Source organism: Ictalurus furcatus, chromosome 22 (genome assembly GCF_023375685.1).
Source record: "Ictalurus furcatus strain D&B chromosome 22, Billie_1.0, whole genome shotgun sequence".
Taxonomy (NCBI): Eukaryota; Metazoa; Chordata; class Actinopteri; order Siluriformes; family Ictaluridae; genus Ictalurus; species Ictalurus furcatus.
Genome location: NC_071276.1, coordinates 3,139,037 through 3,162,490, shown reverse-complemented (window position 1 = coordinate 3,162,490; position 23,454 = coordinate 3,139,037). Strand labels below are relative to the sequence as shown.

General features: G+C 41.4%; 1 protein-coding gene across 1 annotated transcript in view; it reads left to right on the top strand.

Moving 5' to 3' along the window:
• unc5db (unc-5 netrin receptor Db) overlaps positions 1-19,674 on the top strand; it is a 147,138-nt gene extending 127,464 nt beyond the window's left edge. Inside the window, 6 exon segments of the mRNA XM_053610798.1 lie at positions 49-220; positions 4,249-4,473; positions 15,356-15,505; positions 17,550-17,714; positions 17,837-18,015; positions 19,410-19,674. Coding sequence (XP_053466773.1) covers positions 49-220; positions 4,249-4,473; positions 15,356-15,505; positions 17,550-17,714; positions 17,837-18,015; positions 19,410-19,674 — 1,156 coding nt within the window.
• The last annotated feature ends 3,780 nt before the right edge of the window (positions 19,675-23,454 follow it).

The following is a 23,454-nucleotide window of genomic DNA, read 5'->3' as shown; positions in this document are numbered from 1 at the left end:
TTTTGTGTGTGTGTGAAACTTTTGCCTTGTCATTTTTCATATCTGCAGCGCACCATCGTTAGAGAGATGCGAAATCCTGCTGGGGCCAGAGGTCACGTACGGCCCCCCAGGTCTCAGTCTGACCTCCCCTGTTGCCATGACGATAGCCCACTGTGCCGAGGTCATTGGCGAGAACTGGAGCGTTCGCCTGAAGAAGAAAACGAAGGACGACGAGTGGGAGGTACGAGGCATCTTCTTCCCCTCTCTCCTCTCTCAACCTCGGCTTCATTTGAAATTCAGATTGGCGAGCAGAGTGGCTGTCTTTGATGTATCATCCCACCTCTCGCGCCGCGCGCGGTTCAGGTTATCTTTTTAAACAAAACACTGCAAAAAGAAATGTGTGTACATCTCCAGTTCACAAAGCAGAGCGCTTGTTTCCTGTCAAATAGATGAAGAAAAATTGAGATAGAGGTTCTGTTATGTAATGTCAAGCCAGAGTGTCTCACAGAGGCCAGTGGAGAGAGAACTTTAGGGTCATTTCTCAAGGGCACAATAACAGTAGAGGGAATTTACTGGAGGGAATCGAGTCCAAGTTCTCTAACTGCTCAATTTATCACAACTAGCAGAATAACTAGCTTTGAACCAGTCTGGGAACTTGGCTCCAAACTAGTCAGAGACCAAACTAGTCAGAAAATGTAGCTCTAAACTAGTCGGAGAACTTGCATTTAAAGTAGTCAGCTAGCTTAGCTATAGAGAACGTAGCTGTAAACTGGTAAGAGAACTTAAATGTATAGAACTTGTCTCTAAACTACTCAGAGAATTTGTCTATAAACACACCAGAGAATGTAACTAAAGTAGTACGAGGATTTTAGTATATTATTGTGAAAATTATTGTCTCTAAATTAGCAATGACTTGCTAAAACTAGTCAGAATTATTTAGCTATTAACTAGCAAGAGAATTTAGCTAGAATTTAGCCAGAGGACTTCGCTATACGCTAGTCAGATTACGTAGTTCTTGATTCGCAGCATGATCAAACCTAAAATCTTAACTCACTATAAAACCTATATTACTTAGATGTAGTGTTTTTTTTTGTTTGTTTGTGTTTTTTTTTTTTTTTTTTAGCAAATTAGGCTTCAAATTCACTTTTTATAATAATGATCAGTTGAAGTAAATCTAAATATAAAAGTTTTTGGTGGTACAGTGGATCTTACCCTAGCTACTAGCTGAGTGCTGATACACATCCGATGACTCTGATGAAAATGATGAGCGCAACATAGACGGACGGATCCATTTCGAATTTAAAACATTACGTTATTGGCTCACTGGCTGGAATGGTGCCGATTGAATCTGTGCTGTTTTGCTTTGCCTAAGCCTCCGGATGAAGCGTTTCGAAATTTAGACCTGAATTCGTGGAAAACAGTTTCAGTTTGATCTAATTCTACAAACTTCACTTACAAATTCAAATAAAAGGCATAAATATTCGGATTTCAAGTCAGATTGCAGCGCCACATTTTGTTGCATGTTCATTACTATTACCGTATGCCGCTACTATTAAGCTTTTAACTATTCCACCCTGCTGTGCGAGGCTAGCGTGGAGCATGTAGCGGGGGAATAAGCTGAGGCTTTCTGAATGCAGCAAGAGTAGAACAAGGTGGTGACGTGTGAGAACACGGTACAGGAAACAACAAAAGCAAGACAATTTTGCCACGTAATAACGGGGAGGCCAAAAGAACTGTCAAACGGAGAAGACCTCCGGGCCAAAGTGCCATCAAACACAGCTGCTATCGATCCAACTCCACCGAGGAAAACGAGCTGAAAATATTGGTGCTGTGAAGCAGTCTGAGAAAGAACCGTGTACAGGGTGTCACTCCTGACCTAGTCACTCAGTCAGTGCTAAATCGAATGGTTAACAAGATCTCACACCTCTGATATATATATATTTATTTATTTATTTATTTATTTATTTATTTCTATATACAATATATATATTTATTTCTATATACAATATATATATATTAGAATTAAGACCTAAAATTGTTTCCGCACATTGAATCAATCCTCAGTAGCGTTCTAACAAACATTCCAGTTTTAGAAGCAAATCGACTTGGATCCGTCAACGTCAGCATAGTGAGAACGAATCAATGACCTTCTCTGGGAAGGCCCGGAGAGCCGGCAGTGGTGTCAGTTCACCTCTGTCAACAGCTTGCTCTTCACCTCCATTCACACTTTATACATCATCTTTTCATCCCGGCTCAGGTCGAGTCCTTCGTCCTCACTTCACTGTACACTTGTAGTCTGCATTCAGACTAAAGACACGGCTTTGAAGAAGCCGTATCGCTGTATGTACACGCCTCTGCTCGCGCTAGACACAATCATAGCCCTGTTATTCTCTACAGACATGACTTTGGCTTTGCTGAAGCGATTCATTCTAACAGAGCGAGTGTGTCTAGCAGCTGGACAAAGCTTTCATATTTAAAAGGGGAAAATAGAAGAAGGCATCTCAGCAGATGGAGTCAATAAATTGCTTTCAGGGCACGCCTCAGAATTAACGTCTTATCGCCATTTTGCACACGTATATCCATCATAAACAGCTTCATAAACAGCTGTGCATGCTAGATGAGAACGTAAGATGAGTAAATAAGTGGCAGTGCTAAATTAGAGGCGGGGTTTAAGTCATGCTACAAGTGGTATTTTTCCTTAGCAACAACAACAAAATTACATTAGAAGTATACTGTAAGTGCATTAAGCCGGTCCCTCCAGGAGCTTGCAATTTTTCCAAATGACCATAGATTTGGGCAATTTTGAAAAAGGCTGCAGCAAAATCAAACATTTTCTTTAAGTGTTCTTAGAAATGCAGGTATATCTATAAATAAACTAGTGTATTACTGAAGTATACCTATGAATGCTAGTATTGAAGTTGTAAGCTAGTCTAGTTCTCATCAAGCATACGTAAAAACGCTAGTATATTCAACATACTATTTTGTACTTACCTTCAATATACTCCGAAACGCTAGTATATTAAACATTAGAATTAAAATTCAAGTATATCAAAAGTAAACAAGTGTACTTCTCAGATATGCTTAGAAAATGCTTGTTTATCGATTGTACCCTAGTGTACTTCACAAGAATACTTAAAAATTCTAGAATCAAGCCGTACCAGGCATAAGCTAGTGTGTGTTTCTTTGAGTATACTTAGAAATGCTAGTACATTAAACATAAAATAGTGTACCTATCTTCAGGTAATGCTGGTATTTTAAATGGTAAACTAGAGTAATTCTCAAGTACACGTAGATATGATAGTATATCAAAAGTAGTCTAGTGTACTTCACCTCAGGCACGCTTAGAAATGCTAGTATATCAAAGTAAACTGGTGTCGATCAGGTGTAAACGCATATGCTAATATGTCAAACAAAAGCTAGTATGTCTTTTCGAGTATACTTAGAAAAAAATTTAACTAATGCACTTCTCTTTGAGTGCAATTACAAAAGCTAGAACAGAAAAGTACACTAGTGCACTTCTATTCAAGTTGACATAGGAAACGGAAGAATTTCTAAAGTTAGTGTATTTTTTACTTAAATCTCTATCAAAAGTAAACTAGCATATTAATTATAAATGCAAGTATGTCTAACATATGCTAGTTTACTATTTTGAGTATATAAGTGTAAATATATCAAAAGTAAGCTAGTGTACTTCTTAATTACACTTGGAAGGCTAGTATATCGATTGTAAGCTGGTGTACTTCTTAAGCATACTTAAAAATGATCGTCTATAATAGTATAATTAGTATATCGTATAATAGGTAGTAGATAGAATAACTGCAAATGCAAGTTTGTCGAACTTTCGAAACGCATCAAGCGTAGACTGGTGCATTTCCCTTAGATGTACACCAGTCTCTACTCTTTTATCAAAAGTGAAATCAAAAGACTAGTGTATTTCTATTCAGGTTAGAAATAAAAGGTAAACTATTGTCATTTTCGAGTATATTCACACATGCTAGCATGTCAAAAGTAAACTAGTGAATTCTCCTGGAGTGTAATCACAAATGCTAATATATTCAACACAAGACTGTGTAGCATTTGTATCGTCATATATACACTTAGACATATGAAACATTTCCGCAAGTATAAATACCAATATTTGTACTTAACACACAGGGCAATTCTCTCCAAGTATACATTAGCGTACTTACAGTAAACTTTAATACATACCTTACTAAAGGTGTTATTGTCTGCACGTGCCTGCACTAAACCTTCTTTCTCCATCCGCAGGAAGTGATGTCGGCAGAGGACGATTCGACTTCCTGCTACTGCCTCCTGGACTCTGGAAGGTGCCACCTGCTGCTGAGCGAGCCGGGCTCGTACGCCCTCGTGGGTGAACCGCTGAGCGACAGCGCCACCAAGAGGCTGAAGGTGGCTGTGTTTGGCAGCTCACAGTCCTCTATGAGCTACGGTCTGCGGGTGTACTGCGTCGACGACACGCCTCACGCCTTTCAGGTCAGCACCACGAGCGTGTGTGTTCGAGTAACATAACGGCTGCGAACTACACACTGCGTTGTACTTTAGTGGTGCGATGATGTGTGGGAGTAATGGGGAAAAGATAAACTCTTGAAACCGGCAAACAAGTGAGTTTTTGTTATATATATATATATATATATATATATATATATATATATGCCATTGTGTTGAATAATTCAAACTGGATTGCAGCTATAGTGTAATATGGCATTGGATCATCCTTTTTTAAAGTATGAAGTAGATACAAAGATGTTCCGTGACTATTGTATTGAGTTGTATGGTTAACACAGTGTGTGTGTGTGTGTGTGTGTGTGTGTGTGTGTGTGTGTGTGTGGACTTTCTTCATAAAAAATGCATGAAAGGAATTCTTTCAAATGCATAAAATAAATGAAGCATTGCCGTGCCTACAAATGCATTAGGACTAAATGAACAAGGCAGCGTCATGCATGCAGCGTCTATTTCACTCAGAATAGAGTCGGCCATGAGTATTTTAATTCCACTCAGGTTGGGGTTTAAAGACAACCTGAAGTCGACAAGCTTGCCTCGCTCTATCATGTCCTCATTCAAATGTGCAAGGGTCACGTTTCAAAGACAAAATTCGTCTTTGTCAGTAACCACTAAAGTTCAGCAGATTCTCTAAAGTGCCTCGGATTTCAGGCTACGTTACTGTGAAAGTTGTTGATGAGCTAAAAATGATAATAATAACCAATCAGCAAATACACATTTTTGCTTGGGGGGAGGGGAAGGGAGGGGGGGGGGGTTGTCTGGGTGAGCTCGGCATTCGAGTCACTATCTCCCTTCCAGTTCAAATACATACAGCCTCGCTCCTGGGACACAATTTACATCTTCCTGCAATAGCCGGATTTCATCCGCCTCCTCTAATTAGCGCACCGGTGATTGACTGCAGGCTAGCGTCTGGCTCCGACTCTATGTTTGTTACGGAACACCTACTTTTCTACTGCCAAATTATGCTGCTTCACTAGGATTCTCTCACGTTGCAGAAGAAAAATGTGTTCAGATTTCATTTTTCACATTGGGCCTCATTTATCTATCATTTAGTGAAGCTGTGTGCACCTGTAGATTAGATTCTGCCTCATCTCGGAGTCGGCCGAAAGTGTCTACACAAGAAAGGCTGCACCAATACACCGAAAGTATATTCAGTTGGTGTCATTGGCTTATTCATATGTCAGTGGACAGTGCAGGTTGTTAATACGCTTTCTCTCCTAAAGTGCTGATGAATTCTTGATTCTGACTGGTCAGTAGGTGATGAATCATTTGCTCTAACAGCAGCTCTGACTGTAGGCAAATCAGGTTTATATTAATGTAGTCGATTGAATGTGTCACTTACCACAGGGACCTCTGTGATGGACGCACCACGTAAACTAATCTCAGTAATACAATTGCCTCATCTTTCCATAGCTGTCGAGTATACTGGTCATTCTTTTTCTGTGTGATTTATTTCTCAGAAGTAGTATACGGTTTTTTCATCTCTTCTGGAACACTCGGCATTCAGAATATACATTATGCTTCTTGAGGTTTTTTTTCCCCCCCAGTCGATTGCACAGTGCTAGCCTGTAAGTATGCATTAGCCTGTATGCAACACTGAGATGGGGAACAAAGGAACAGAAAACGAGTGTAATGAGGGTTTTTTTTTTTTTTTTGGACTCGTGTTTAACACGCAGACCAAACCAACAAATGTGCCATAATCGTTGCACCCCAGACCTACAATTTTATGGCACAGACACACCAGAGTGCTAGAAAACGTCCTTATGCTTTTATGCTCTGAACCATCTATTCTACGGTTCCCCAAAGGTGCCACATTGGGTTAAGATCTGTGGATTGCTGGTCATTATAATAAACTGGCATTATTTGTAGATCAGCTTGTGATGCGATGCTGCTGGAAGAATCCATTTAAAACAGGTTCACAGGCTGTAAAGGGACGCACATGGTCCCTGACACTGTGGCAGTCAAATGATGGTCAATTGGTGTTAAGTGGCATAAAGGGATGTACATAGTCCCAAACACAGTAGCGTTCAAATGATGCTCAATTGTTGTGTGGCGTAACGTGTTATTTTCCTGCATCGTTACACCGTCAGCGGACACGTGGCAAGACGGAGGCATGGATTTGTGTTGTTCGTGTCATGGCCTGTACTATCTGCATGCTGCAGAAGTAATTCTTCAGTCTAGCTTGAGCGAGCTCACTGTGGCCTCTCTTCAGGGCTGGTGATTTGTCAAAACAAGAATCGTTCGTGCATAAGGAAATATACGTAGGGTTATTCGAATAGATCTGTTAGAATCCTCTCAAAGCAAATCTTCTTTGGATAAATAACCAGTGATCTTAGTTCCGCTTTTCATACTGTCTGTCATGACTTGCTTCTCTTCTGTCTCTTGGTGTCTTGGTGTCACGGGTGCTGCTCTTTCCTGGCTTACTTCTTATCTCACGGATAGACAGTTCTACATTTCTATGCAGGATTATAAGTCGCCTACTGTATCTTAAAAATTAGGCGTCCCTCAGTGATCAGTTCTTGGACCGCTGATATTTATATATTTATTGATATATACAGTGAGGGAAAAAAGTATTTGATCCCCTGCTGATTTTGTATGTTTACCCACTGACAAAGAAATGATCAGTCTATAACTTTAATGGTAGATTTATTTGAACAGTGAGAGACAGAATAACAACAAAAAAATCCAGAAAAACGCACATCAAAAATGTTATAAATTGATTTGCATTTTAATGAGGGAAATAAGTATTTGACCCCTCTGCAAAACATGACTTAGTACTTGGTTTAAAAACCCTTGTTGGCAATCACAGAGGTCAGACGTTTCTTGTAGTTGGCCACCAGGTTTGCACACATCTCAGGAGGGATTTTGTCCCACTCCTCTTTGCAGATCTTCTCCAAATCATTAAGGTTTCGAGGCTGACGTTTGGCAACTCGAACCTTCAGCTCTCTCCACAGATTTTCTATGGGATTAAGGTCTGGAGACTGCCTAGGTCACTCCAGGACCTTAATGTGCTTCTTCTTGAGCCACTCCTTTGTTGCCTTGGCCATGTGTTTTGGGTCATTGTCATGCTGGAATATCCATCCATGACCCATTTTCAATGCCCTGGCTGAGGGAAGGAGGTTTTCACCCAAGATTTGACGGTACATGGCCCCGTCCATCGTCCCTTTGATGCGGTCAAGTTGTCCTGTCCCCTTAGCAGAAAAAAAACCCCAAAGCATAATGTTTCCACCTCCATGTTTGACGGTGGGGATGGTGTTCCAGGGGTCATAGGCAGCATTCCTCCTCCTCCAAACACGGCGAGTTGAGTTGATGCCAAAGAGCTCCATTTTGGTCTCATCTGACCTCAACGCTTTCACCCAGTTGTCCTCAGAATCATTCAGATGTTCATTGGCAAACTTCAGACGGGGATGTATATGTGTTTTCTTGAGCAGCGGACCTTGCGCGCGCTGCAGGATTTCAGTCCTTCACGGCGTAGTGTGTTACCAATTGTTTTCTTGGTGACTATGGTCCCAGCTGCCTTGAGATCATTGACAAGATCCTCCCGTGTAGTTCTGGGCTGATTCCTCACTGTTCTCATGATCAATGCAACTCCACGAGGTGAGATCTTGCATGGAGCCCCAGGCCGAGGGAGATTGACAGTTCTTTTGTGCTTCTTCCATTTGCGAATAATCGCACCAACTGTTGTCCCCTTCTCACCAAGCTGCTTGGCAATGGTCTTGTAGCCCATTCCAGACTTGTGTAGGTCTACAATCTTGTCCCTGACATCCTTGGAGAGCTCTTTGGTCTTGGCCATGGTGGAGAGTTTGGAATATGACTGATTGATTGCTTCTGTGGACAGGTGTCTTTTATACAGGTAACAAACTGATATTAGGAGCACTCCCTTTAAGAGTGTGCTCCTAATCTCAGCTCGTTACCTGTATAAAAGACACCTGGGAGCCAGAAATCTTTCTGATTGAGAGGGGGTCAAATACTTTTTTCCCTCATTAAAATGCAAATTAATTTATAAAATTTTTGACATGCATTTTTCTGGATTTTTTTGTTGTTATTCTGTCTCTCACTGTTCAAATACAACTACCATTAAAATTATAGACTGATCATTTCTTTGTCAGTGGGCAAACGTACAAAATCAGCAGGGGATCAAATACTTTTTTCCCTCACTGTATATAATGCCTTTGGGTCCAACTTATTCACCGTGACGGTTTCAGTTACCACTGTTATGCTGATGATATTCAAATCTATACAGCTTGTAGATCTGCTCCCGCTCTCCAGACCTGTCCACTGTCAGCACGATCTTTATTATCGGAACGCCAACACTTACTAAAAATATCCTTTATGACCTTACTAGTGACATTGACTAGTGTCGCATTGCTCGCCTCTGTCCCTTCATTAGCCTCAAAGATGCTGAAACACTGGTTCATGCATTTATTTCCTCACAGCTTCCGGGTTTCAGTGACATTGACTTTGTTTACTTTGGACACGTGTGCTTTGTTATGGTTTATGTCCTGTCTCCGCCCCGTATTGTTATTGGTTGTTTCCCGTATGTGACATCATTGTACTCAGCTGTTTTGTGTTTCACCCTTGATTTCGTTTAGTATTTAAACCCCTCGTGTCTCTTTGTTCGTCACGAAGTATTGCGTGAGATTTCCGTATACCAAGCCGTTGTTCTTCGTTTCTGTGCCATAGTTTTGATCTTGTTCTCACCCTTGTTGTTCGAATCTTGTTTAGTCTAGTTAATGCCCGTTTGCCGATCGCATGACCTTTTGCCTGTTTTTGACCACGCTATTGTCTCACGTTTTGGATTTCTCTGCCTGTCTCTCCTATAATAAAGTTCTTGTCTGCACTTGAATCTGTCCTAACCTACATTATGTGACACCATGATTGTTCATTGTTTATGTATCATTGTATTTTAAAGTGTCCTTTAACTCTGGAAAGGCGCTATATAAATTAAACTTATTATTATTATTATTATTATTATTATTATTATTATTATTATTATTATTATATATTCATACTGGGCTTAAGATTAGAGCATTGTGTATCTGTTCAGTACATGCCACCAACTAAACACCCAACTATTAAAGAACAACTGTTCTACTATTCCTGGTGTTAATAATTACTTAAGGCAACCTATAAAGCCAAATGTTCTTCTCATAATTAAGCCGAATAAATCCATGTGCGTCAACTGAATATTTGCTGTAACCTTCCCATACAATTCTGCAATTCTGAGGAATTAACTGCCCCGCTAACTAACTTCCATCTACTACATTCTGGCAGTGTTTTATATGATAACAACATTAAATAAAAAAATCCAGCAATTAAAGTTCAGTACATGTTCAAGTGTGAGAGATGCTGTTCTGCCGAACCATTGTTTTTTTAAATCGGAGTATCTGTCTCCTGTCTGTTAGCTGGAACGAGTCTATCCATCTCTGACCTCTCTCATTAACACTCTGTTTTTCGCCCACACGGTCCAATGCTCGACGTTTAGTGTTGTTTATTACACCGTTCTCAGTAAACCCCAGAGACTGCAGTGTGTGAAAACCCCAGAAGGGCAGCTGTGTCTGAGATGCTGGAACCATCACGTCTGGCACCGACTACCATAACCACAGGCAAATGAGCTCTCTCTCTCTCTCTCTCTCACACACACACACACACACACACACACACGCACAAACCTTGTCCATGATGATGTTTGGACTCACGACATCTAAACCATTCGACCTCATGACTCGTGACTCACCGCTTAGAGGAGCAGACCTGCTGTGTTAACAAGCCAGGAAATGAAGAGGGTCACTGAGTTTCTGTATGTCTATGTATGTGTGTGTGTGTGTGTGTGTGTGTGTGTGTAAAACTGAATACGTAATTCCGTATGAACAGTGCTCTACGGTGATACAAATACAGACACAATTAGGATGTAGCATTCACTATTAATATGTTTTTAGAAAGATTGACTGAAAGCTTCACAGGGCATCTGGTTGAGACTGGAGGACTGTTGTCGTATTTTTGGTGCCATGTTTGGTTTTGTCATGTTTTTGGTTTTGCTGTCATGTTTTTCCAGATTGAAGAGTTTATCATCATATGTACACGAAACAGGTGTGTTACACAGTACAGTGAAATTCTTACTCTGCAAATCCTCCCAGCGACCTCGGCCATACTTTAAACAGGACATAAGGAAAACACAAAAACATTAATTACCACCCGCTGTAGAGCCTTGCGGTCCTAAGCTGTGCAGACCAGACTGTGATGGAGCTGGTGAGGATGCTCTCGATAGTACACCTGTGGAAGATGCTGAGGATACTGTTTGGCAGGCCGAATTTCCTCAGCCTTCTCGAGAAGTACAGACGCTGACGAGATTTCTTCACCAGGAGCGTCGTGTTGTCAGACCAGTCACTCGAGCAGTATTTATTGACGATCTGGACGTCCGAGCACCAACGGTTGTTCGTGTAGATGCAGGTTGGAGTGGATGGAGTGTGAAGGCCGATTGTGCAAAACATCTAGTTTGGGGAAAGGTGATAAATGGAATAAGGTCCGGTAGCTAAGATTGGTCATTGAACTCCAGTACTAGCATTTCGACTGCAAAAATAGCATCTTGGCAGACTTTTTTTAATACGGAAATATACTGAACGTTTCTTGTTAGCATTGTTTACAGTGTGATAGGAATGGATGGGGAATATTAACTAGAGATCACAGGTGCTCAGCTGCAGGTGGCTAATGGAGAATGAATGAGGTGAGTCAGTGAAGATTGAAGATGCATTCATGAGCTGCTGGTGGTTGAGTGTTTCCCGTGTGAAAGAAGTTATTTATGGCTGAATAATCCGTTTATTTCAAATAGGCGACGGATGATGGTGCAGCAAATCCAGATATTACCCAAAATGCCATCTAGACTTTGGAGGACTAGAGCAGAGAGGGCTTACACTAAGAGGATAATGCTAGCTCTAAAGGGTTCAGAAGGTTCTGAGCGCTAGGACGGCACGGCCAGGCCCTCCAGCAAGACCTAAACTCTAGAAGTCACTTTACACAAAAGCATCTGTCAGAAAAGATAAATGTAAAAAGTACTGCACAGTGCTGAGGTTCTCGAGTTCCTCAACATCCAGTGTTCTTTCATTCATACGGAAGTTTTGTGTTTGCACATTTGCTATTGCAGGAGCTAAACCCAGAGCTAGTGTGCACCAAAGCGGTGCCAAATCTTTCAGGATCAGATTGAGACTGACTGAACAGTCCATCAGTCTAGTGCAAAGCTAGAAATCCCACCATCACTCTCTACTGATTTATTGTACCCTGCTCCTATCACCTCTACCTTAAGTCACATGTTCCAGGACTTCCTTTCCCGCTGCTTTCCCTATGATGTCTCTGATCCCACGTCTTCTTTACTCTCGACCCACTTCCATTTGAGATAAGTCTTATACGTTTGTGCTGAAGCAGGTAGCATTGCTGCCACACAGCTCCAGGGTCTGAGATTTAATCCTGAGCTTGGGATATTGTGTTGTTGTGAGTGGAGTTTCGCATGTTCTCCCCATGTCTGTGTACGTTTCCTGTGGGTTCTTCCGATTCCTCCCATCTCCCAAAAACATGCTGTTAGGTGAACCGGGTACTCCAAATTGATCCTAGGTGAGAAAGTGTGTGCATGGAGCCCTGTGATGTACTGGCATCCCATCCAAGGTGTGTTCCACCGCAGAGCCAGTGATCCAGAAGTAGGCTCCAACAAACCACTCCAATCCTGGCAATCCTGCTCAAAATAAATAAATAATAATAAATGCCCAAAATGTTGCATTGGATTAGCATAAGCCTAATTCCTAATGCAGGTTATGACATAATTATGTGCACTGTGTTTGTTGGCAGATATTACACACATTTTTTTTTTTTTTTCATACTGCATCACATTTCATTCTGAAAGTGTGATGTGGTTAAAAAAAACGCAAGGTGACGGAGCAAACCGCAAGTTTTGTTTTCAATAAAGGGCTGATGTCGCGCTGAATGATTACAGTTTGTATTTTCATATAGCTGTCAACATTTCCGTTTCTCTTTCTTCAGCACACACGCACACAAACACACAACACACACACACACACACAAACACACACACACACACACGTCAGAATCAATCAGTGTAGTGCTGCATGAGTGCTCACACTGCTATCAGTAAGCAGGGCGAGATTGAGAATGCTCAGAATAGATGCCGTTAACACACACACACACACACACACACACACACGTATCTGAGAAAGCCAGTGAGACACAAAGCAGTTATGACAGATGAACAGTGCTACACCTGAAAGCAAGGCAGCCGTTAATCAATTTAAATTCAATTTACTTTTCGAAGGTTCAGGCTGATTCTGTTTTTTTTTTTCTGTACGTGTGTGTGTGTGCGTTTTCTGTGTGTATTAGTTTGTGTTTTGCTCTGATTTTGCATCGCCATAGCCATTTTTCATTGGAGCCTGGAAAAGCAAGGATTCTCTGAGGATTCAACTCTCTCTAAATGTGGATATGCTGATGCCAGGTTTTTTTTTTTCCCCCCATGAACCATCGACCAAAAAAAATCTGTGACTTGTGTACGGTTGATTCCAGGGTTTTTTTTTTTTTTTAAAGCACTTTTACATGTGGGATCTAATGATGGATACAGCACTGTGGGTTTAATTGTGTTTATTAAGAGTGTAACGTTTAGTCTTTACATCAGCTACACCAGCATTCTCGCTTCCTGTCCAAGGATCTGAACCTACGTTCGTTTCATTCATTTATTCAGTTGTGAAATGCCTTGTGGTAATATGTCAAGCGACCGTAATCATGAGTGTGTTTTTTCCACTCGTGCAAGGTTTGTTCACTGGTTTTACTGGAGGGTCAGAAATGAACCAAAAACGATGATCTGATGCACCGTTCATAAGGAAACTCCGTGACCCTACAGTGATCATGTGTGGTGGAAAGGCAAAAAATCTGACATTTTCAAAAGTCAAATTCTATAAATAGCTCAGAAAACCACAGACTTTTCTGAACTGAAACTGAAATGTTTATCTGTATGTTTTTAGCGATCGCAACCGTATTAAAATGAAACGTTGAGAAGTTCATTTCAGTTCCACTGAAAGACCTCTGCGTTTATAACCAAATCTTCTTATGGGAGAACAACATTACTGACGCACTGTAAAGAATTCAGTTTACAACAGAAAATGAGTTCTTACTCGGATTATCATCATCATCATCATCATCATAGGTAAAAGTCACGCACAGCTTTTAAACCCGAGCCTCATCGTCTCGTCTTCACTCTGGTTTCGGTTCACGCTACCAAAATAACTGCTGACTCATTCACTCACTTCTGTTCTGTTCTCTGTTTAATTTCGTCTTCTGGCTTCTGGACAGAGTGTGTAAGCGTAAGTGCTCTTCTTCGTTTGCGTTGATTGATTGACTAACCTCTATAGTCAGATTGACAGTTGTTAGTGCTGGTTCGGTGAAATATATTTATGGTTTCTTGAAGTTGAGGTGTCGGTGTCAAACTCGATTTTGGTCAAAGTCTGATCGTTCATCATTGCTGGCTGTTTGCCAGGATTCAGCCACATCCACTAGGTTTTCCCATCACGCATTTACACTAGGTGGCCAAAATGTACATGGACACCTGATCTTGTGGTTCTTCCTCAAGCTGGAAGCACAGAATTGTATAGAATGTCTTTGTGTGCTGTAGCATTTCAGTTTCTCTTCGTTGGACCCAAGAGGCCCAAACCTGTTCCAGCATGACGATGCCCCTGTGCACAAAGACAGCTCCATGTAAACGTGGTGGGCCAAAGTCGGAGTGGAAGAACTCGGGTGTCCTGCACAGAGCCCTGACCTCATTCCTGCTGAACACCTTTGGGATGAACTGGAACGCTGACTGCACCCCGGGTCTCCTCATCCAACATCAATGCCTGACCTCACTATTGCTTTTGTGGCTGAATGAACACAAATCCCCACAGCCACACTCTAGTTTAAAGCCTTCCCAGAAGAGTGGAAGTTATTATAACACCAAAGGGAGGACTAAATCTGGAATGAGATGTTCAACAAGCATATGTGTGTGGTGGTCAGGTGCAGGCAAATAGACACTGATATCCACAGGGACTTGCAACAGTTCAAACTTGAAGATTATGTAAAGGCTCATAATCTGAGAGAGTAACATCTGCATTGTTAAATGAGAAGATGGAGCATGAAGATTTCTAGCCGTTCGAGATCTGTGGAAAAGGTCAAATCAATCTAATTGCCCCGCTCTGGTAACCCTTAAAGGTTCTGCGTAGAAACCTTTTTGAAAGATAATATTATCGATCATTCAGATAACATTTGAGCAAGCCTTTTAAAGCACATCAAGTAGTCCAAGTCTTGTTCATCTCAACGGTACCAACCAATTTTGCTGTCTTGTGTCCTTTTCCAACAGAGGAACCCCTCAGGTCAAAAGGTCTGGGGACAGGCCTTCTTGAGACTCCTTGAGAAGCTGTAGAAGCTCTCAAACAAGAAGCTCTAACAAACTAGAGCAGACCATCTCTGACACCTCATTATCGTCTATGCACACCACCATCCTAACATCTTCACCTCTGCAGTTTCAGACTAAATCACACCTCCAAGGAACGTGTGATCTTTGTAAGGTTCATGACATCACCAGTGTGAATCACACAGAAAGGTTTCAGGAACGTTCCTATTCTGAAGTAGAACTGATAAAGAACTAGGAAGGAGCATCTTCAATATAACACTAGTCTAGCCGTTTTATTAGACATTCTTTGGTTTGAGCCTTTGGGGAAACCTTTAAAGGTTGTGGCAATCAGCCAAAGAACCCTTGAGAGTTACATAAAGAGACCTAACAGTTGAAGTTCTTTATATAATTGAAAGCCTTTTTTTTGCCTTGCTGCAGGGAGTGGTGACTGCAGAGAGCAACAGGCATGGCTTGCTCCTGGAGGAACCCAAGACTCTTCTGTTTAAAGGGAACACCTACAGTCTGCAGGTCTCCATCCAGGATCTGCCCCAGTTCCCCTGGAGCATCAAACCCTTTAGCACCTGTCAGGTGAGGATCTTTATTCAGGTTATTTCTTGCATTCTACAAGAACAGTGTCTTGCTGTAAGTACTGCAGATACTCATCATCGTTCTGCTTTATGTAGAAAAGATTTTTCTACTTGGCTGTTGATCTCCTCAGATTCCCAAGATGGAAATTGTGTGGGGAGGATGACCTTCTCCCGTTACTCAGAGCGCCGCTAGTTAATTGCAGGCGTCTGTTACGAGATGTATCAAGAATGGGATAGTTAGCGTTCTACCAGTTCACAGCTGGCGCTACGTGTGTCAGGGGAAATGAGTGTTCGCCCTTGGCCTTCCAGGATTGCTAGATGTTATGGATAAATGATCTCATGGGAGAAAAATATACATATTTGTTTATTTTGGAAGATGGTTCTTCCTTGGATATTAATTAAGGAATAAAACTCCTGGGGACATGCTGTTCTAGGAAAATGATCAACTGACGTGAAGCAGACACATCATCAAGCGTCTGTACAATGAGATTAGTTTTGTTCAGGAAATGGTTTCTGCCCTTTTTTTCCAGCCAACATCTTAGCATCAACGGCTAAGGAGCGCTCAGATTCCTCTGACCCCAGAGACATGATGATGATCTAACACCTTGCTAACATCATGAAGGCTTGTTAATCAGCGGCTCAGTCGAGTCAGGTGTGTTAGGGTCCCACTAGGCTGGACTAATCTCTCGCCCCATCTTCTCCATCTTAACACCTGTCCTTTTTACGCTGATCTGGAATCAGCTCTGAGGATGTGTGATGGATTAGGGTTTGGAGGAAACGAGGGAGAAGCTGATCCTAGAAATAGAGGAGCATCGGTATATAGAGAGATAAAGAGATCTGAAAGTTTGACTGCTCGATGAAAGGTTAGACTCTAGACTACATTCCCATCATGCACCTCTTCTGTCCCTCCATGAAAAACAGCCTCTCTTGACGGCGGGTTGCGGGAAGTCAAGGGCGCTCGCTGCTCTTGTGCCTCATTGCTGAAATTAATTCGACATCAAAGCTGACGTTGCTCTGCGGCACTCACGTAGCGGGCGTGAGGCTTAACACGAGAGTGACCTGACTGCTGGAATTAACGGGGATTTGGGTCCGAGCCTGGTTTCGTCCTGAACGTCTCAAATACAGCTATTTTAGCAGAGTAGCAGTGCTGACTCAGTGACTTTACTCCATGGCTGAACACTGTGTCTCTCCTCTCTTCATCTCTCCCCCCTACTGTCATCTCCCTACAATTCTTCATCACTTTACCTCTCTACACGCATCTTCCCCTTTCTTCTTTCTCCTCCTCTCTCCTCGTTCTGCCTCTGTCTCCTCCCTCTGTCCCGTCTCTCCATCCACTCTTTCTACTCTTTCTCTATATCACTTTCCCCCATGTTTTCTCTATCTTCCTCTCCCCTCTCTTCAAATCTGTCTGTCTCTCTCTTCTTTTTTCTTCCCTCATGCTTTATTCCTCACCTATCTCCCTCTTTCTATTCTTCCTACTCTTTCTCTCCTCTCACTTGTGTTTCTATCTCCATTTCCACTTTCTCTCGTTTCCGTGTCCTTTCCACCACTTTTTCTTGCTCTTCCCCTGTCCTTTCTTCCTCCTCTTTTTCAACATTTCCCCCATGTTTTCTTAATCTCTTCTTCCCTCGTTTGTTCTCCATCTCACTCTCTTCTCGCTCTTCTTCACCTACCTCTCTGTCTTACATTTGGTCTGTACTTCTTTCTCTCTCTCTCTCTCTCTATCTCTCTCCCTTTTTCTCTATGTCTGCCCCTTTCTAATCCTTTCCTTTCACCCTACTCTCTCTATCTCTTTCCCCACGTTTTCTCTGTTTCTCTCTCCTTTCTCTCTCCTCCCTCTTCTTCCATGCTCTCTCTCTTTACCCCCTCTTGTGCTCTCTTGCTCCACTCTCTTTCATTTCTCTGTCTCCCTCCACTCTTTCCTTCCTTCCTACTCTTTCCCCATGTTTTAATCTCCCTCTCCTCGTTCTCTCCACTCTTTTTCCATTTCTCTGCTATCTCTCTCTCTCTTTCTCTCCTCTTTTCTCTGTCTGTGTGTGTTGCAGGAGTTCTCCTTCTCGCAGGTATGGAACAGTAACCAGCATCCTCTGCACTGTGCCTTCTCTCTGGAGCGCTTCAACGTCGGCACCATGCAGCTCTCCTGCAAGATCAGCGTGCGCCAGGTCAAAGGTCACGAGCAGATCCTGCAGGTCTATACCTGTGTGGAGGAGGTCAGTTCTTCTTTCGTGGACGTCCTTGTGACACGATCATTATGGCACGTCACGACACTTGCGTTTCTTCAGTTCAGCAGCAGAGCTCGCTAAATGATGTTTGCCTTTTGATGTTTTTCCAGAAGGAGAAGGAGACGCTCCCATTTTTTATGCAGACCGACTGCACGGTCACCTCCCAGACGGGCGCTAAAGCCTTCAAAATCCCTCCGTCCATTCGGCAGCGCATCTGCGCCACCTTCGACACTGCCAACACCAAGGGCAAGGACTGGCAGCTCCTCGCTCAGAAACTCCACATTCAGAGGTAAAAGCCTCACGCAAACATGCCATCTTTGTTCAGCTTAACAAGTTGCTGTGTTATTTCTTGTTTAAGAAACCACTACATATCGCCGCTTTCCCTTCACTTCTTCCACTTAACGCTGACGCATGCTTCTATGATACAAGACAAAACTCTTTAAATAATCATGCTGTTATGGCATATACTCTATACATTATGCATGTTCTGCAATATTTAATAACTTATGCATGGTAAGCATGTCATTTCCCAAGAAGGTTTTAGGTCCGAGCTCCATTGTTGTTTAGCTTTATTAAGAAACGTTATTATTTCATGAACGCTGAGGGCTTTTCAGATAATTTACGACTCCGAGCAAATAACTGCTTATTGTCTGGCGTTTAAATGCACAAGCATGTTGAAACACTGCCATCAAGTGGCCGTAAACATGAGCACAGGATTAATGCAAACACCTGATGCAAAACCCTAAACGGGCTTTTTAGTACGTGTAATTCTAAACAAGATAATCTATGATAATATATTTTGGAAAATGTAAAGCAGCATGTTTGTCGTTTGCTGTAGATGACTCAGTGCTGGCTTTCCCTCTTACTCTCTCTTATCAGAGCCAGACGTCTGAACGGCACAGAGTGATAAATGGCTCAGCAGAGAAAAGATGAAGGGAATAAGGGCACAGGAAAGGAGGGGCAGCCACGAATAGCAACATTTTATACGACTTTTACACACAATTAGCGCTAAATAATAAACATATGCAACAGTATTATAACACAGTGTTGTTCGTTTCTTGATTCTGATTGGTCAGAAGCTGGTGATTAATTTTCAATAGCAGCAGCTCTGACGGAAGTTTCAGCAGTAAAATAAATGAAAAATATCCTGTTCTGATGTGTAATCGTTTCTACGGTAACAACTCGCTCACAGGGACTTGCATGGCGGCCGCACCACATATAAGGCTACTAAAAAATGCGTTGTTATTTAACAAATAAAAAAATATAATTGGTGATATGAGGTTCTCTGCAAGATGTTTATTGAAGGAGTTTCCAGCTTTGTACAAAGTCTCCTGGACTTTGCTGTCAAATTCAAAGTTGTAATCATTGGCAAATCATGGATTTTTAAAATATATTTTTATTATATTTATTATAACTGCACACCCTCCAGTGTGTTATTCCTTACTTAGCACATCTTCAGTGTAAAGGGTTAGTATTAGTATTAATGTGATTATTATTACTAGAATATAAAGAAAGAAAGAAATACACTTGCTGTAATTATCATTATTATTATTATTATTATTATTATTATTATTATTATTATTATTATTATTATTATTATACAGTAACCCTATGTAGATTTCTTGTAGGCCAGGGTCTACTTTCAGTCAATCACATCTCTTGTCATTTTGTCTCCTTCCTCAGGAACCTGTCGTATTTCGCTAAGCAGCGCAGCCCGTCCGGGGTCATCCTCAGCCTGTGGGAGGCTCGGCACCAGGCCTCGGGAGACCTGGACTCCCTGGCCAGTGCGCTCGAGGAGATCAGCAAGATCCACTCGAAAAGCTCGGCCCAGAGTCCGAGCGAGACGCAACCGGACTACAATCAGTGACGGAGAGACGCGAACACTATCATTCTGTACACTCGTGACTCGAGTGCTCATGTCCGGCTCCAGACAAAGAGAGAGATGTGAACATGAAGGATGCGTAACCACAGAGTAAAAGGACGCACCGCTTTAAAAAAGAAGAGGGGAACACTCGAAGAAAGTTCTGTCTCGGCTGTACCGTCATTACGAGGATCAGCTCGGGTCATAAACCTTCTTAACCATTTTTTTTTTTCTTTTAAGCTTCGCCACTGGTTCACAGGCAGCATGGACCTTTAACGCTTCAGTGTGCTACTACTTACTTATTTCGTGGTTTGGTTGCACTATAAAGCATTGTAGAGGTCAAATATGTGGCGCGTTTCAAAAGAAGCGACATGGTTTCCCCTTCGTGAGTGAGGATCTGTTTTTTCCGCACACTGTGTACTGCGACGTTTCGTGTTGCCGGTAGGGAGCCATTGTAAAAGCAGGGACTGGGTCGCAGACGAATAAAATATGTGCTTTTCTGTTTAATGTTGTTTTAAGATGTGTAAGCAGAAGTTGGGGGGGTGGGTGGGGTTTGTGGGGCGGAGCATAAGCATGGATCTTGGGTTGAACATCAAAAAAACAGCTCCAATGTGTTTCTCTTAGATAACGACAGCAGTTACTGCGGTCGTCTCTGCAAGGAGGACGTTGCTCTGTTGAACCAGTTACAGTCAGATAATTGACACCAGCCCAAAATGAGCTTTAAAAAAAAAAAAAAAAAACTTCAATCTGACAGACGCCTCATTTCCTGCAACCGATACAGTGGCGGAAGAAGTTAAGCCTCTTACAGCATGGCGTCAGTTTAGAGAGAACTGAAGCAAACAGCCGCTTTTAGAACGGGATTAACATTTTGTTTAACATACACTATGTTGCTGCTGTTGCGCGTGGGTTTTTTTTTTCTTTGTATAAAGCAAATTATGTATATTTTTCTCTCGTTTCGGGTGACGGAAACGGAACGGACAGAATCTACAAGCGACTGATTAATATCCGTCAGTTTCTGTTCGTCTCCACGGTGATCAACGTCATCAAGATGACAACACAGAGCGAAGAAAGGAATTACATGAAAGTGCAAGAAACTGCCCTTTTAATGCCATAGTTTCCCATCAAATGTGAAGTTGATTTTTCCTGAATTAATAACTAAATTATTCTGGTCTCCTCCTCAGCTCAGCTCTCCTCCTGCTGCTGCTGATGAAAATCCAGCCACATGACAATACATATATGCATAATTGCAGGATTTTTTGTTTTCCTGTCAAAAATGTTTCTGCTTGATTTTTTTTATTTTTTTCCCCCACAAGATTTTAATGTCATTTAATGATACACAGTTTATCCAATAAAGTTAAATGGAAAGAGTTTCTGGTTGTATTTACTAATTCAATACTAATAAAATTAAACTCCATTTCACAGAATCCTAAACCAAACAGCAAACTACCCCTAATCCCCAGTCACATGATCGTTCCTGTTCCTCAAACTTCTACACAACCACCAGTACCCAATCAGCACTTCCCACATAAATAACTTAGTTATAATAACTTGAACCAATTAACTTGGTCTTGGTTAAAGTTGTGAAAATGTGCGCTGTTGAATTCTTGAATCTGATTGGTCAATAGGTGTGGATTCATTTTCTATAACAGCAGCTCTGACCAGTAGTGAAGCTAATTCTTTTGCTACAACAACAAGTCCCAAAGTCTTTATTCTTTACTATTATTTTGCAAAATAATAATAATAATAGTTTATAATTAGTTAATAATTAGTTTTTCGCTTAATATGCCATGAATAGAACTCTGCCAAATGGCTTCTACACCATGTAGTGCACTAACCCCCTGTAATAAGTGTTGAAACTAATACGTGAAGTCGAAGAGCTTAGGAATTGGCTCAGGTTTCAAGGGTTAATATAGCCAATATGGAGCGAGCACACAGCCATCTGTTCCTGCCAGCTTCCTTTTCAATCAATGGAAAATAAAAAAAAAAGAGCAATCTCCCAAAAAACCTTTGAGGGGGGAAAAAAAATCCTCTTATCTGCTCTGACCAAAGTCGGCCACAACAGACGATCACGTGCCAGCGAGACAGATGTAACTGGAGAGAGAAAGAGGCGAGTAGAAAAGGTTGTCAGAACATAGATGGATACGGCAGCGCGACACCGTGTCCGTCTTTTCCAAATCATTGCCTTCATTAATCCGCTCCCCTCCATGGGGCTCATTTCTGGTGATTTTTAATAGAGCTCGCTCAGCGAAAGACACATCCTGGTGGTCATTAACAGTGAAAGATGTCATCCAGTTAGCATGGACGTCTCGAGATGTCTTTTAACGCTCAAGCAGGACCTTTTGAATTATGGACTTCTTCAGGAATCGTTTCTTTGTTCATAAAGGAAGAGTTCAGCAACTGAAAGCTGAAAACTTTACACACTTCGGTCAAAACAATGCAAAACCCAGCATAATGAAGCATTTAGGGACATTGCTAAGTGGAGAGAAAAAACAGAATTTTACCACAACAAATCAAGCGTATGTTGATGAACAGGAGATTATTTTTTTTCCCAGATGTTGCAGTAAGAAAAAAACAAGGCAAAAGTCTGGTGTAGTTAATATAACCATCGCCCGCATTTAATTTCCTGCCCAAACAGATGACAGTCCTGCCTGTCTTTTCTGCTATTAGCTCACAAATGTGTGTCTTTCATACTCCATGTCCTTTCTCCTTCAGTAAATCGGCTTTTCTGCCAGGTGTTTGATGTGAACGCTGCTAGTTTTCAGGCATCCTCCTTACTACCATAGGGATTAAAATGATCAATTCTACGACAACATGTCCTCTCAAATAATCTAACCAAAGATCTCACTATCAGGTGTCAGTCAAGGTCAAAGCCACTCCTGTACATTCCAGAGTGATGCATCTCATTAAAATGCTGACTAGCAAGTGCACATGTGACTTACCTACGTGACTAATACGACAAATAATCTCTACTGCGTCATCCAGAAAATCCTCAGGTGGAAATGAAATCTAGAAATTTATTTTCGAATGATTTTGATTTCATTCTTTTACATATTGTTGTGACTTTATATAGTTCACTAACACACATACATTTGCTAATGCTAACTTGTCGTCTCGTCGTAATCCACAGATCATTTCCATCATGTTTACTCTTCAAATCTTCACATCAAGTGTTGATATAATTTCGTTCCCCAGTGGCGCAGCAGAAACGATTTCGCCCTAGAGTCCAGAGACACAATTTTACCAAAATCTATTTTTGTTTTTTGTCTCACCATATCCATGGTATTGAAATGCTCTCTTTCCATGCCTGTGTTACTGAGCCATCTTAATTTTAGTGTCTGACGTTTGAGTCTTGAGCTTTCTAATGAAGCTGTAAGGCTTGTGTAGCTAATACATAACACTGTGTCATCATACACTCACCTCCGGAGACATCGTTTGGGTCTGAAGGCCGTTTCTACATACGCGGTTTCATAAAATTGCACAAGATATTATTATTATTATTATTATTATTATTATTATTTTCTTTTAAATGAAATCAAACAAACAATATGTTCATCTACATCTCTTCGAGAATAAAATCTGCATTTTACCTTTAAACTTTAGGCAATGCCTTCTTACCAAACTCTGTGGGGAAGATAGTGATTCACATTCGAAATGGAGTTCTGTTTTTATCTGTTACGTCATTTTGGCAAGGTTTTTAAATATTTTATAGAGAACAGTGTGTCAGAAAACACATAAACAAGTCTGAGATACTGAATAAATTCGAGTGTGTGTTAATTCAGACCTGCAGTTTGCACAACTAATAGCTATAAACTTTCATTACATAGTAGCTACATTAGCTTTGTTTTAGTTAGTTAGGAATGGTACGAG